The sequence below is a fragment of the Schistocerca cancellata genome, chromosome 2 (genome assembly GCF_023864275.1).
Source record: "Schistocerca cancellata isolate TAMUIC-IGC-003103 chromosome 2, iqSchCanc2.1, whole genome shotgun sequence".
NCBI classification, from domain to species: domain Eukaryota; kingdom Metazoa; phylum Arthropoda; class Insecta; order Orthoptera; family Acrididae; genus Schistocerca; species Schistocerca cancellata.
In genome coordinates, this window is record NC_064627.1 from 1,062,729,413 (window position 1) to 1,062,746,437 (window position 17,025).

The 17,025-nt window shown below is 40.3% G+C and overlaps 1 protein-coding gene across 1 annotated transcript in view; it reads left to right on the plus strand.

The window, feature by feature from the left end:
- The window catches only part of LOC126149548 (33 kDa inner dynein arm light chain, axonemal-like), a 126,622-nt gene that overhangs the window by 87,632 nt on the left and 21,965 nt on the right, over window positions 1–17,025 (plus strand). The window contains exon 5 of the mRNA XM_049915821.1: window positions 10,458–10,655. Within this exon, the coding sequence (XP_049771778.1) occupies window positions 10,458–10,655 (198 nt within the window). The remainder of the gene's footprint in view (window positions 1–10,457; window positions 10,656–17,025) is intronic.

The window sequence follows — 17,025 nt, forward strand, 5'->3', positions numbered from 1 at the left end:
ATACATATCATGCACAGATACTTGCTACTGGATTGGTGCTGATCCCTACCGTTGCAACGTGACAAAATAACAACAAGATCTGTTAATTCAGTGTAACTATGTTTTAGATTAGCCGGCAGTGCTTTCTGAACCTTTCATGACCGTAGTGCAAATGGCATCTTGAGTGTGGCTTGCATAAGTGTTTCCATCTCTTTGCACTGTACCTTCTTCCCTTATAATGGCACTGATACCTGTGGCACGGAAACCGGAAGGGCTTTAAAAGGTTAAACACACCTCATGCGGACAGTGGTTATCTGCATTGGTAACTGCAATGTAACATTCACTTGCGCCATCATTTTCACAAATTAATACAGTTCCTGGTACTGTATGATAAACTTCTTTGTCTTACCCACAGGGGTGTACAGGCTAGTTAACATCACCCATTGGCTAACCTGATACTCCTGATGTTTGGTTCTAGTGTTCACTTTCTGGACTTGCTTCCCACAGCATTCAACACTCTAGTGAAGTTTCACACAGGTTACCCATTTTTTCCTATCTTTATTTTCATAACCACAAATGGTGATGGCATTTTCTTTATGCGCACTATCTCATATGGCAAGAGATCTGTGCTGTTATGTACTTTAGAATTATATGTGTTGCGACATGTGGTAAGTAAACATCACAGTCATGATGGTGACTATTGCTGTAACAGCTCACCATCATACTGATTGTTCGAACATGCTCTGTACTTCTGTTAGCCTTTGGCTGCAGTGAGCTAGTTATTAGTTTGTGGGTATGTAAGAGGGGACACAACTGTTTCACCAGCTCTGGCATGAAGCTGATGTCTTGATCCCTGATTATCATCTCAAAGACACCAAACTTCAACAGCCAGTTATTTACTAATGTGTGCACTGCTGTGTTCGCTTGCTGATTTGGAATGGTGATTATTGCAACATATCATGAAGTGTGATCTATAATAGTCATAACATAGTGGCCACTCACTGGCATCAGGGTAAGTGGATGTAAGATATCCATTCCAGTCATCTCAAAGGGTTTGTTTGCCTCTGACAACCTCTGAAGTGGCACTTGCTGATGACTTAAGTTCACATGTTACAAACATGGCACACGATTTCTCTCATACTGGTTGACAACCTGTTTCCATATCTTTTACCAATAATGTTGAGCTACTCTGCAGTCTGTTGTCCTGCATCATCTGTGTTCAAACCTTCCTGCTCATACTTCCAGATTAATTTTATACAAAACTTGCAAAAATGTTGTTTTGAATCTGTTTTCATGAAATTACAAGGGAGGATGAATAATTTATAAAATAATGTTTGTGGGTAATAAGAATTAAGTATTTTTTATTACTTAACTCATTATCTTGATTTCTTGAAATTCGTTATCTTTGTTGTTGTTCAGAATCTAATGGTAAAATACCTGCTTGCTGGAGGATGATAGGGTTTAATTTTAAAATGAACTTGTTACATGCAGTTCCAGCTTCACACAAAAGGCATTTACTCTTTCGTGACACATCAGAACAGTAATTACAACATCAAACTTCCATCACACAACAGCACAAAACAGACTTATTCTTTACAAGTACAACACAGCATTTGTACAAAAAAAATGAACTCACATGCAAAGTGACCAGCAGTGCTTAGGTTCCATTGTAATTTAAAGATATTACAATTACATATTGATTTTTTTTGCGTCAAAAGATATAACTTATAATCCTGTAATGTTTTATGACATTTACATTCAAGTAGTTCTTCAAACAATAATGTTATATTTATCTAAATAGTAATAATAAACAGTTTGATTCATTTCAAAAGTTTCTTACAAAATTAAAATGAACACAGCTTTTTACATTTTGAAATGTTTTCTCACAATACATTTTAATATTATTTTTACTTAGGTGAAATAACACATTAGTATTTTTTCCTTACAATTAGTCAAAATCATATCTAGTTTGGTTGAAATTACTTAATACATTCCAGACTTATCTTGAAAAATACGCGCACACACACACACACACACACACACAAAATAATACCATTAATATGGTATATGAAAGTTCATTGTCGAATGCATATAATGCAAGGAATGAAGCTACCTACTCACCATACAGGTCAGGTTGTGAGCGATTCACAGGAACACAAAAGATATTGATAATTTGGCCCAAGAACTTGTAGATGGCTGAGACATTTTAGTATTTTGGAAACTACATAATGTTTTGAAAAACTGCTAGGTTAGATTGTGCCAATTTGGCTAAGCTGTAGATTTCCACAATAATTTTTTTATAAAGTATTTGGTGGATTAATAAAATGCTGAAATTCATGGAACCGTTTTGTATTGTATTGTATACGTGCACCATGGACCTTGCCGTTGGTGGGGAGGCTTGCGTGCCTCAGCGATACAGATGGCTGTACCGTAGGTGCAACCACAATGGAGGGGTATCTGTTGAGAGGCCAGACAAACATGTGGTTCCTGAAGAGGGCAGCAGCCTTTTCAGTAGTTGCAGGGGCAACAGTCTGGATGATTGACTGATCTGGCCTTGTGACAATAACCAAAACGGCCTTGTTGTGCTGGTACTGCGAACGGCTGAAAGCAAGGGGAAACTACGGCCGTAATTTTTCCCGAGGGCATGCAGCTTTACTGTATGATTAAATGATGATGGCGTCCTCTTGGGTAAAATATTCCGGAGGTAAAATAGTCCCCCATTCGGATCTCCGGGTGGGGACTACTCAAGAGGACGTCGTTATCAGGAGAAAGAAAACTGGCGTTCTACGGATCGGAGCGTGGAATGTCAGATCCCTTAATCGGGCAGGTAGGTTAGATGGATAGGTTAAAGTTAGATATAGTGGGAATTAGTGAAGTTCGGTGGCAGGAGGAACAAGACTTTTGGTCTGGTGATTACAGGGTTATAAATACAAAATCAAATAGGGGTAATGCAGGAGTAGGTTTAATAATGAATAAAAAAATAGGAGTGCGGGTTAGCTACTACAAACAGCATAGTGAACGCATTATTGTGGCCAAGATAGACACAAAGCCCATGCCTACTACAGTAGTACAAGTTTATATGCCAACTAGCTCTGCAGATGGTGAAGAAATAGATGAAATGTATGACGAGATAAAAGAAATTATTCAGGTAGTGAAGGGAGACGAAAATTTATTAGTGATGGGTGACTGGAATTCGTCAGTAGGAAAAGGGAGAGAAGGAAACATAGTAGGTGAATATGGATTGGGGAGAAGGAATGAAAGAGGAAGCCGCCTTGTAGAATTTTGCACAGAGCATAACTTAATCATAGCTAACACTTGGTTCAAGAATCATGAAAGGAGGCTGTATACATGGAAGAAGCCTGGAGATACTGACAGGTTTCAGATAGACTATATAATGGTAAGACAGAGATTTAGGAACCAGGTATTAAATTGTAAGACATTTCCTGGGGCAAATGTAGATTCTGACCACAATCTATTGGTTATGAACTGCAGATTGAAACTGAAGAAACTGCAAAAAGGTGGGAATTTAAGGAGATGGGACCTGGATAAACTGAAAGAACCAGAGGTTGTAGAGAGTTTCAGGGAGAGCATTAGGGAACAATTGACAGGAATGGGGGAAAGAAATACAGTAGAAGAAGAATGGGTAGCTCTGAGGGATGAAGTGGTGAAGGCAGCAGACGATCAAGTAGGTAAAAAGACGCGGGCTAATAGAAATCCTTGGGTAACAGAAGAAATATTGAATTTAATTGATGAAAGGAGAAAATATAAAAATGCAGTAAATGAAGCAGGCAAAAAGGAATATAAACGTCTCAAAAATGAAATCGACAGGAAGTGCAAAATGGCTAAGCAGGGATGGCTAGAGGACAAATGTAAGGATGTAGAGGCTTGTCTCACTAGGGGTAAGATAGATACTGCCTACAGGAAAATTAAAGAGACCTTTGGAGAGAAGAGAACCACTTGTATGAATATCAAGAGCTCAGATGGCAACCCAGTTCTAAGCAAAGAAGGGAAAGCAGAAAGGTGGAAGGAGTATATAGAGGGTTTATACAAGGGCGATGTACTTGAGGACAATATTATGGAAATGGAAGAGGATGTAGATGAAGATGAAATGGGAGATAAGATACTGCGTGAAGAGTTTGACAGAGCACTGAAAGACCTGAGTCAAAACAAGGCCCCGGGAGTAGACAACATTCCATTTGAACTACTGATGGCCTCAGGAGAGCCAGTCATGACAAAACTCTACTATCTGGTGAGCACGATGTATGAGACAGGCGAAATACCCTCAGACTTTAAGAAGAATATAATAATTCCAATCCCAAAGAACGCAGGTGTTGACAGATGTGAAAGTTACCGAACTATCAGTTTAATAAGTCACAGCTGCAAAATACTAACGCGAATTCTTTACAGACGAATGGAAAAACTGGTAGAAGCCGACCTCGGGGAAGATCAGTTTGGATTCCGTAGAAATGTTGGAACACGTGAGGCAATACTGACCTTACGACTTATCTTGGAAGAAAGATTAAGAAAAGGCAAACCTACGTTTCTAGCATTTGTAGACTTAGAGAAAGCTTTTGACAATGTTGACTGGAATACTCTCTTTCAAATTCTGAAGGTGGCAGGGGTAAAATACAGGGAGCGAAAGGCTATTTACAATTTGTACAGAAACCAGATGGCAGTTATAAGAGTCGAGGGGCATGAAAGGGAAGCAGTGGTTGGGAAAGGAGTGAGACAGGGTTGTAGCCTCTCTCCGATGTTATTCAATCTGTATATTGAGCAAGCAGTAAAGGAAACAAAAGAAAAATTCGGAGTAGGTATTAAAATTCATGGAGAAGAAGTAAAAACTTTGAGGTTCGCCGATGACATTGTAATTCTGTCAGAGACAGCAAAGGACTTGGAAGAGCAGTTGAACGGAATGGATAGTGTCTTGAAAGGAGGATATAAGATGAACATCAACAAAAGCAAAACGAGGATAATGGAATGTAGTCAAATTAAGTCGGGTGATGCTGAGGGAATTAGATTAGGAAATGAGACACTTAAAGTAGTAAAGGAGTTTTGCTATTTAGGGAGTAAAATAACCGATGATGGTCAAAGTAGAGAGGATATAAAATGTAGACTGGCAATGGCAAGGAAAGCGTTTCTCAAGAAGAGAAATTTGTTAACATCGAATATAGATTTAGGTGTCAGGAAGTCGTTTCTGAAAGTATTTGTATGGAGTGTAGCCATGTATGGAAGTGAGATATGGACGATAACTAGTTTGGACAAGAAGAGAATAGAAGCTTTCGAAATATGGTGCTACAGAAGAATGCTGAAGATTAGGTGGGTAGATCACGTAACTAATGAGGAGGTATTGAATAGGATTGGGGAGAAGATAAGTTTGTGGCACAACTTGACTAGAAGATGGGATCGGTTGGTAGGACATGTTCTGAGGCATCGAGGGATCACAGATTTAGCATTGGAGGGCAGCGTGGAGGGTAAAAATCGTAGAGGGAGACCAAGAGATCAATACACTAAGCAGATTCAGAAGGATGTAGGTTGCAGTAGGTACTGGGAGATGAAGAAGCTTGCACAGGATAGAGTAGCATGGAGAGCTGCATCAAACCAGTCTCAGGACTGAAGACCACAACAACAACAACAACGTGCATTAGGCATTGCCAGTTTATGAGTGCAGTTGCCATATTGCAAAATTATTATAATTTATGCAAATTCTTAAATAGCTGCTTAATTGTTTAATAAAGGATATCTTTCAGTCCAGAAAAAAAGTATGGCTGCAAAAGTATGGTGGGAATGTAATGGGCACATGGCACTAAAGGCAGCAGTAGTTTTTTGTGCTTCCAGACTGTTATAGCAGTATTCTCATAAATGAATTACTTTCATTAAAAGATGTAATTTATAATTCTGTAATGTTTTATAACATTTACACTGCAGAGGTTCTTCCAACAAAAATGTTATATGCATTTAAATAGTAATAATAAAATGTTTGATTCATTTCAAAAATTTCTTCCGAAATTAAAATGAACAGAACTTTTCACAGTTTGATATCTGTACAGTACATTTTAATATATTTTACTTAAGTGAAATAATTTTCCATAATTTATTCAATCATAACAAAAAAACAAAATTTATATGATTTTGGAAGTATTTTGTGTATTGGGTAAACTATTTGTCTGAGTGTATCCAGTAATATGTTTTTCTGAGTGTATTAAGCAATCCAAGGGTTTTTGTGTATCTGGTGTTCTAGTTTGTGTTGAAAGTAGGGTGACTGACAAGTTCCATTACAATAGCCCACCAAGAATTTTGTAAGCATGAGAATAATGGAACTGCTTGGTGTTCAGTTTTCCCAAAAGTAGAAACAATTAATTTTTCAAAAGTGAACCGTGTTTGTGTGTGTGTGTGTGTGTGTGTGTGTGTGTGTGTGTGTGTGTGAATTGAATTAAATGAAGAAAATTGGTACCTTTTACAAGGAAACTAATTACTACTCAAATATTGTCGTAGTATATTTTCAAAATTAATTGATTTGCACATTTCTTTATCAGATATGACAGAGTTCTTTATTGCTACAAAACTGACTCAAAATCTGGAGCTATCCATTATTGAATCCTATACTAGTAACAGGAGACAAATCGGAAATTACAACACTGACAGGTTACAGTTCACTCTGTGTAGTTCATATGAGCAGAAAAAAGAAAAAAAAAAAAAAAGACTGTGTAGTTCATTTGAGCAGAAAATAAGTTCTCAAGAGTGCACCACATTTTATAAGCAGTTTCTGAAGACATAATTTTCTTTTACTGTGCTCATTCAAGTCTGTAAGATTATGTAATTGTGTCTGTATAGTGCACACCCAGCAACGAGATTGAAGTATTTGTGCAGGCTTTACAGGAACTGATTGTACACCTTGAGAAATATATTTTGGATTTTCAATTTGGGTGGCATAAATACCTACATAAGGCTAAGGACATCTAAAACAACTTAATCTACTCAATATGCTAAGGTCGCATAATCTGTATTGTATTAATGATAACTCTACAGTACAGCCTATGTGCCTTGATAATATAATTATTAATGGAATAAGTATGAATGAGAGTTGTTCAGTGCAGATTTTTTTATCAGACCATGAAGGTTTTTGGGTAAAATTAAAAACTAAAAAGGTTTGTATCTGACTCCAATGAAATTAAGTACTTTATGCTTCTGAATGAGCGAACATTGATAACTACTGAATGCAGCTAAAGATGACAAACTGGAAAGTACTCATATTGAGAATGCATTTACATTATTTATCAGTGGACTGTCAGGCACTTTTAAAGTCTCGTGCCACAAAGTACTGATAAAATAAGGGAACTGTCATGATCTGTGCATATTTGGTCCACATCTAATCTACAGAGGCTTAGTACACTGTTAAATTGTAAAACACAGTCATGACAAAATACCTAACTATAAAGATTGATATTGCCTTGTACTAAGTGATCTGAGATGGCAATTTAATTTGCTAAAACTAGTTATCTATGTAGAAATACCTATGATCAAGGCTAATAAGGTATTCCCACAATAAGACTGCACCATGAAACCAAAGAATAGTGATGCAAAAAGAACAAACTATGTAAGGTAAAAGAACAAATACAAAGCAGAAATCAGCTTAAGCAAGTGCAAGGTGTAAAGCAGCCTGAACTGTTGTCAAGACACATCTTGACAGGTGTGAAGTTATTAGCAAAAATTATTCCCGTGGTGTCAGTATTGTGGCAGATGATTTCAATACATTTTTCATTAATGCTGACAATATGAACAACACTGCTGCCACTGAACATAGCCGTAAATATGACAAAATCCATAACTCAAAACATGGAAACTCCTTCCTACAAAAATTTGAAGATGTTGTTCCTGTCTTTAAATAAAAAGCTGTAAAAGTAAGTAATATTATAACTGTAGTATCAGAATTAAGCCACTCAAAATCAGAAGATATTCATGGTCTCTCCAATTTTGTGATCAAAAGAATTATGGAAGCAATAGCCCTTTCAATGCGTTCTCTTATAAACTTGATGTTTGTTAGTCGTTGATTTCCCTTCATCCTTAGAAATGACAGTTGTTACTCCACTGCACAAAAACAAGTGACAGATTTTGTCCTTGCAGTTACTGCCCAATCTCTCTTGTACCCATCCTTTCAAATGCTTGTGGAATATTGCATACAGATCCAAATCAGCCAACATCTTTCTGAAAATAATATTTGCGGTCATACACAGTATGTGGGAGGAGCTAGGGGACTGGTGAGACAAGGCACAGAAGAGCTGTTTCTGAACAAGGTTTCTAGGGTAATTTCAGTCTGTGGTACTCTATCCACATTCCTCCAGAACTCAAAGCATTCTCCCCCATTTGCTACACCTTCCTTGATATTGACCTCCACATCAAGGATGGCTGCATCAGTACCTTCGTCCTCATCAAACCTATCAACCACCAACAAACAATACCTCCATTTTGATACTTAACTAACAAATTATGGCCAGAATCCACATATGCCCCTGTAAATATTTTTCAGTTGAAAATTTGGTTTCAAAGTCTTGTCTTACCATCATAATCTTTTAAAACTTTCTAGTGTCTAATGACAGCTGCCAACCATTTCATATCAAGAAGTCTCTTACATACAACCCAGCCACCCATGGTTGTCCCACCTGTAAAGAGAAGCAGTCCCTCTTCTAATATGCCAGACCATAATTACCCTTCCAACCTTGTACAGAACCAAATTTCCCTTGTCTTGTCTCTCCAGTCCCCTACCACCTGCCTCGCTCCCACTGTCAGACCACAAAGGAGCACTCTCCTTGCAACCCAGTACTACCCAGGATTGTAGCAGTTGAATCACACTCTCCATCAGAGTTTTGACTGTCTCCCTTTGTGCTCTTAAATGAGGACTATCCTACCCACTATTCTCCCTAACCTTCCCACAGTAATCTTCCACTGCCCACCAAACCTAATTAGTATTCTTGTGCATCCCTCTCCACCCTGCTCCCAACCCATTGCTTCATGGCTAATATCTCTGCAATAGACCTCCTTTCCAGTCCTCCTTATGAAAGCAGTCATCTGATTTACAAACTAAGATGCAACCATTGTGCAGTTTCTATGAGGGCATGACAACTAACAAGCTGTCTGTCCACATGACTAGCCATTGCCAAACTGTGGCCAAGAGACAGCTGGACCACTCAGTTGCTGAGCATGCTGCCCAACCCAGTGAGCATCATGTCAATGATTGCTTCACAGCGTGCACCATCTGGATCCTTCCTACCAACACCAGCTATTCTGAGTTGCACAGATGGGCACTCTCCCTGCAACATTTTCCATCATCCTTACAATGCCTTTGGCATCAACCTTCGCTAGTCCCAGTGCTTCACATGCCTATCCCATTTTCTGCGCCCACTCCCACATGTCCATTCTTCAAACACACTCACTAATCTTACCCTTCTCTCCTTCACTCCTCTTCCCTCTCCCTTTTCTGCTCTCCTCCCCCTCTTCTTCTCCCCCTATCTTACCTACTACCATCACAGGTGTGCTTGTGTGAATGTGTGTGTGCTTTATATTTCTGAAGAAGGTCTTTTGACCAAAGACTTAAATATCTAGTAGTCTTTTCATTGTGAGTGACTCAACGCCCCCTGTATGTGGTGTACAGCAGTCCATCTTTCTCATAATGTTACTTATTTGTTAGGTGAACTTAGGTTTTGTGTTTGGGATACATTGCTCCTCAATTCATACTATGCCTTTTTCCACATTCATTTGACATATGCTGCTCTCCTCACACAAAAAAGTTCTCATTTGACAAAAGAAGGGAATGAGATGCATCTGTGGAGTCTTGTAGACCATATTTCAAAAAACTAAAAATACCAACATTAATGTCCCTCACCCATGGTAGGTAGAAACATGCAGGTAAAACTATTTAATGTGTTGTCATTACACGTACACAATGTGCCGCTGAGTATATTTAAAAAACAACCCATAGAAAAGGCTTAGAGGGAAAGCACTTTATGCAATAGAAGAGTTCGAAATGTGCACTGAAGATGACCTTAATTTCATTTAGATTCAACTTACATATTTGAATATATTGTGCAGTATGATGGAGAATGTTGTATCTTGATGGCCAATAAAATATCTTTACACCATGTATCTTAGTTATGTAATTGTATATTTAAGTGTGTACATATGTAAAAGACAATATTAATTACATTTAAAGATGAATAGTATATAGATAAATAGATAGTGCTGGCCCCAGAACTAGTAACTGAATAATATCGAAATACAGCCTCATAGCTGTACTATCAATACAAGTTTTGATCACTTTTGCTTCCAGTTTCTGGAATAGGTTGCTAGGTATACTAAATGTGTTCCTGAATTTGTGATCATTTATTGTATAAAGGACTGATGTCAAGAGACTTCACAGAATCATAAAGAGCTAGTCTAAAAATTTAAATACATCCCTGTTTGATCACAGTTTCTTTTTTGAATAGGCTGAGGAAAGCCAAATAGAACTAAATGAAACTATTGGGCTATTGGGTGATGGAATTTGTGAGCTTAAGAGACAAATTGTGCTTCTCAAAGTACAAATACAGAAAACAGAACATGAAGCAGTTGAGCTTCAGCAGGCACAAGAAAGAAAGTACATTGAAGAAATAGAATTCTTGAAACGTATTAATGATCAGTATGTGGTGAGTACCACAACTTCATATCTGTTTTGATGATGGTTGATTTTACATAGTCAGGTATGGCACTTTACTTGTACTTAGTTTCTTTTGAGCCAGTTTCTGTTTATGTTATCAATATATGTATATCTTGTACAAAAACATTTGTGAACTGTGTAGTACAGGAAGTGGCATGAGTTGATTTATACATAACATGAAAATATATATCTACAAAAATAATCAGTTTTTGAAAATGTAAGTAACTAGATTGATAAAAAAATCACTCACCAAGCAGTGGCAGGAGAACACACATATAAAGGTATCACAATTTGCTAGCTTTCAGAGCCAGTGGCTCTTTCTTCTGGCAAAAGGGTTGGAGATGAAGGAAGAGTGGTGAAGGAAAAGGACTTGTGAGGTTTAGGAAAAGGAGCAGGATTTGGAAAAGTCACCAGAATCCTGGGTCATGGGAGACTTCCGGTCAGGACAAGAATGAAAGACTCAAAAATCCATCTATAACAATCGCGTAACATACATACAAATATATTTTCATAATATTTCTTATTTTATTACATTTGTTTGGCTCATGTCATGATTTGTACAAAATTTCTCTTAATCATAACAGCTAACTGACTATTTTTTTAATTTTCATACCTTCTGTTTAATGAATAATTTAGTGTCCCTGAAGCCCAAAAATTCTTATGTGTGTGAGATCTGTTTTGGAAAACTAAATGTTTCAGGATGTTAGTTTTAACTTGGAACAACTAAACATCTCGAAAAATATACACTGCATGAAAAAATGTTCAAGATATGAAGTTAACATTTTCAAGTGAGACATCTGTTTGTATTGAAACTGGCCACCCTAACCCACTCATGTCTCGCCCACCCCCATGGGAGGGTCAGCTATTTATTGTGGGCTCAGATTCTACACCAAAAAATACCAACTGTTTACCAGAAACACTTTTGTCAATGATGACATATGGCACTGCAATTAGCAAAATTCAATTTTTCCTGTTTTTGCAATGAAGAGCTGACTCATTTGATTCTGCTTTATATTTTCAATAAAAATATAAACCTTTTTATTCAAAACAGTTGCTATTGTTGTTAAAAATTTTACTCAGTTTTCAAATTTGATTGTACAGTGAAACTCTTACATTTGGACATTTAAAAGTCTGATACGTAAGCTACATTTAATGTAATGTAGTTTTCTATTCCCGTGGGGTTGATTTTGGTAAGTCCCCACACTTTCTGGATACTTGATTTCAGTGAGTCCCCTCAAATCTCATCGTCGGGGTAATTTATAATGGTGTGTCCTTAAATCTAACTGCTGTAACTCTCACACCGATTACAATGCCATCCACCACAAATAGAAAAAAAATGTTATTTTGTTAGCATAGAACCTAAATCTGCAATAAAAAGTTGACATCCCCCTCAAGGAGGGTGGAGTTTAGGGAGTGGCCAGTTTTAGCACAGACAGATATCCCATTTCAAAATATTAAGGAATTTTTTTTTTCATATGATGCGTATTTAAGAGATATTTAGTTGTTTCAAATTGAAACAAACAACTTGCACAAATTGTTGAAATAATTTTTCTTCATCCTCATGATTTGCATAGTTAGCATATTTTTTATGACTGGAAATAAATTTCTCAACAGTCTTTGATTACAGGAAATTTCTGCTTCCAACCATCCATGTAATGAAGGTAAAAGTAAGTTAGTTTCTTGTTCAATGGTCATTTTGCACGATAGATCATTTTACATTCACATTGCAGATTAATTTGTACATATGGTTACATTCTGAACATTTATAACAAGAAATCCCTTGAGTGAGAGGTTGCAAGTTCAATCTCTAGTAAGGCTCATTTGAAAGTGAATAAGTGAATTGTTAACAGTTATGACAGGAAAAATACTAGCTGCTAATGACTCACAATGTACATCATGAAGGTGACAGAAAATGAGTGTCTGGGAGGAGCAGAGATCAACCTTCTATGGTATGTGTGTATTATACTTAACATAATGGACATTGTCAACATTCAAGAAATTTTCAAAACAAACTATGAACTTGCACCATGAACATTGAATGAAAAATGGTGTGCCACAGTGATCACAAACGTTTGTATCATCTAGATCGAAGGTGAGCTTCTTGGGAGGTACAAACCATGCAGGTCATTCAGCTACGTATCCACTCTTAAAGACTGCATACAGAAACATATTGGTGTAACAGGTTGATAAGAACTGATGGAATGTGGTGGATGCAACCAAATGCAGAACAGTCTGTCTAGGAGCTTATTGTGACACTGCATAAGGCATATGTCCTAACTTCAAGTTGAACAAATATATTTCAAGGACGACGAAATACATGAAGTCACAGATCAAGTAAACAGAGTAAGACGTGTGTACAAATCATAACTGAGTCCGCCAGCCAGAGTGGCCGTGTGGTTCTAGGCGCTACAGTCTGGAACCGCGTGACCGCTATGGTCACAGGTTCGATTCCTGCCTCGGGCATGGATGTGTGTGATGTCCTTAGCTTAGTTAGGTTTAATTAATTCCAAGTTCTAGGCAACTGATGACCTCAGAAGTTAATTCGCATAGTGCTCAGAGCCATTTGAACCATAACTGAGTCCAAGTCTAGCACCCGCTGGCTGGCTGGCTGCTTAGGTGGCACTGCTGCTGCACGGCTGGCAGACAGCGCCGCATGTAGAGGATGCACATAACTGCGCGGCGGCACTTTGAAAGATTGGCGAGTCACAACACTTTTCCCCCCTTTGAATTTTTGCACGGGTCTTGATGGAGGTGGCCTGTAGATTGCTAATGTCCATAGGTGTTGTTTAACTGGCCGTAAAGTGTCGAGGAGGAGGCTTCCCGTACGGACAGAAGTGTCCTTAATAATAACGGGTCGAGACGACAGGAGACGTGGGGGTCGAATCTGCTGGGGCCCCGTGCCCCAATCTGCCTGTTGTGGCAAGTCCGGTTGTTATAACAGGAGACATGGGCGATGTGTCGGCATCCATAGGAGAAGGAGGCGAGTAGAGTTGCTCCGACAGATGATGGTCATCTGGTTCCTGCATGGGCACGACTCCTGGTGGCGTCAGTTCTTGTACTGGCACCGATATGATGGTGAGAGGACTGCGTTGTGAGTAATGAGAGATTCCAGTATCCTGAGCATCAGGTAGAGCCGAAGATGGTGTAGCAGCATCTGGAACAGGCGCTGCCGGCACATGAGGTCGAAGCTGGTCCGAATGACGCACTGCAACACCCGTGTCCATCTGGATTTCATACAGGCATTGGCCACGGTGTCGTAAGGTGCGGCCAGGACTCCATTTTGGCTGCCTGCCATATCCCCGTACCCGTACAAGGTCGTCGGCAGTGAACCGGCCAAGCAAAGGCACCCGCGGCCGTGAGGTGGAAGGCCACAGAAGATGAAGTAGCGTGCGGGGCTGTCGGCCATGTAAGAGCTCAGCCGGGCTGTGGTCGCCCACGGGGGGTGAAACGGTAAGAAGCCAGAAATTGGAGAAGCGCATCATCAGCAGCAGAAGGAAGTCAGGAGTTTCCTCATCTGAGCCTTAAATGTGTAGACCAGTCGGTCAGCCTCACCGTTTGACTGTGGATGGAACGGAGGGGCCGTGACATGCATGACACCGTGACGGGCACAAAAATCCGCAAAATCGGAAGAGGCAAATTGCAGTCCATTATCAGTAACAAGAGTAGAGGGAAGGCCTTCCAAAGAGAAAATGCGAGCTAGAGCATTGGTGGTTGCCGCGGTGGTAGGCGACGTGCAACGGACAGTGAAAGGAAAGTTAGAGTAGGCGTAAATAATGAGAAGCCAATAAGTACCTAAAAAAGGTCCCGTGAAGTCAGCATGAATATGCTCCCAGGGCTTCTCTGGCGAAGGACACGGTGACAAAGATGACTTCGGGGTGGTGGCCTGTGACGCACAAGGGCCGCAGGCAGCGACCGTGTGTGCGATTTCAGAGTCGATGCCGGGCCAGTACACATGACAGCGCGCCAGAGATTTTGTGCGAGAGACACCCCAGTGCCCTTGGTGAAGGAGGCGCAAGACTGAAGCACGCAAAGACGCAGGTACCACAACACGCAGCGAAGCATTTTCGGTGGAAAGGAGGATAACACCATCCCTAGCCGCGAGGCAGTAACGCAAAGCGTAGTAGTTCCGCAACGGATCAGAAGTCTTAGCGGACGGACGATCTGACCAACCCTTCGGAATACAGCGTGAAACCCAGGAGAGGGTAGGGTCAGAACCCGTAGCAGCCGCCAGCTGGTCCCCGGTGATGGGGGACTCGTCCACAACCCGCTGCTCGGCAACATCCAAGTGGAAACACAAAAGTTCGTTCCTATCAAATGCCAATCAGGACCCATGGGAAGGCGAGACAGTGCATCAGCATTTGCATGTTGAACCGTCGGCCAGAAATGAATCTCATAATTGAAACGAGACAAGTAAAGAGTCCAACGCTGGAGGCGGTGTGCAGCCTTGTTGGGAAGTGACGCTGATGAATGAAACAAGGAAACAAGTGGTTTGTGATCTGTAACAAGATGAAATTTGGATCCATAGAGAAAAACACCAAACTTATGAAGAGCATAAATAATGGCCAAAGCTTCTTTTTCAATTTGAGAATACTTTTGTTGGGCATCCGTGAGCATTTTGGAGTCATAAGCAATGAATTGTTCAGAACCGTCAGAAAAATGGTGCGCAAGGACTACACCGACCCCGTATTGAGAGGCGTCTGTGGCAAGAACAAGATGTTGGCCAGGTCAATAAGTAGCCAGGCACGGGGCCTGTTTCAGCATAGACTTCAATTTCTGGAAAGCTGCATCGCATGACGTAGACCAGTGAAAAGGCACGTTTTTATGCAACAGGCGATGCAACGGCTGAGCCACCGAAGCAGCAGACGGTAAAAACCTGTGATAGTATCCTGTTTTCCCCAAGAAGGCCTGCAGTTCCTTAACAGATGTAGGGTGAGGAAGGGCATGGATCGCAGCAACAGTTTGCTGAAGCGGACAAATACCATCCCGAGAGAGTTGAAACCCCAAGTACGTGATAGATGCCTGAAACAATTTTGATTTCTGAAGATTACACTTAAGATCGGCAGTCTGTAAGACGAGAAAAAGTGTGCGGAGATTTTGAAGATGTTCTTCAGTGGTGGAGCCAGTGACAACAATGTCGTCCATGTAATTTATACACCCAGGGACAGTGAGCAATAATTGTTCCAAGAATCGCTGAAAGAGAGCAGGGGCATTGGCAACCCGGAATGGCAATCGTTGGTATTGATAGAGGCCGAAAGGCGTGTTAAGGACCAGAAACTGCCGGGAAGCAGCGTCGAGAGGAAGTTGATGATAAGCTTCTGACAGGTCTTATTTAGAAAAATACTGGCCTCCAGCAAGTTTAGTGAACAATTCTTCAGGTCGAGGCATAGGGTAAGTGTCGATAAGGCATTGAGCATTTACAGTGGCTTTGAAATCGCCACAGAGACGAATATCACCATTTGGCTTAGCAACGACGACGACAGGAGAGGACCACTCACTGGAAGTGACAGGAAGCAAGACCCCTGATGCAGTGAGATGATCCAGCTCCCGTTTGACCTGATCACGAAGGGCCACAGGAATGGGCTGAGCCCGAAAAAACTTAGGCCGAGCAGTGGGTTTGAGCGTGATATGAGCTTCAAAGTTGTTTGCACGGCCTAATCCAGGAGAAAAAAAGAGATGAAAATGTCATCGATAAGGAATCCAATTGAGCATAAGGAATAGCATCAGAGACAATATTGATGGAGTCATCTATGGAGAACCCAAAAACTCGAAAGGCATCGAAACCAAAAAGATTCTCCGTGTTACTATGGTAGACCACAATTATGGGAACAGTGCGAACGACAGATTTGTAAGATACCTCAGCATCAAATTGTTCCAAGAGAGAAATCTTCTGTTTATTGTAAGTCCGTAATTGCCTAGTTGCTCAACTGAAGATATTTCTGAGAATTGATGATAGTGGTAGCAGAACCAGTGTCCACCTGCATGCGAACATCTCGACCAAGTATTTGGACAGTGAGGAATAACTTCACTGAAAGGGAAGAAGTACAATTGACAGACAACACAGAATTAAAATCAGCGTCATGTTCAAGAACCTCATGTATGTGGTCGGATTTGCAAACGGATGACACACGACCCTTTTTTTTTTGCGTTTGTGACATGGCCCAATGTTGTGGACAATTCTCTCGTGAATGTTTCATAAAACACCGCAGATGTGAAGGAAGTTGCCGTGGGGTTTGCTGCAGTTTCTTAGAGGTTTGTTTACGGTTAGGCTGAGGCTGCACTTGGGAGTGTACTGCGGCCACGTTGGCCGGTGGAGACACGCCACACACTTCGTCAACAGTGCACAGAGGTTGTAGTTCCCT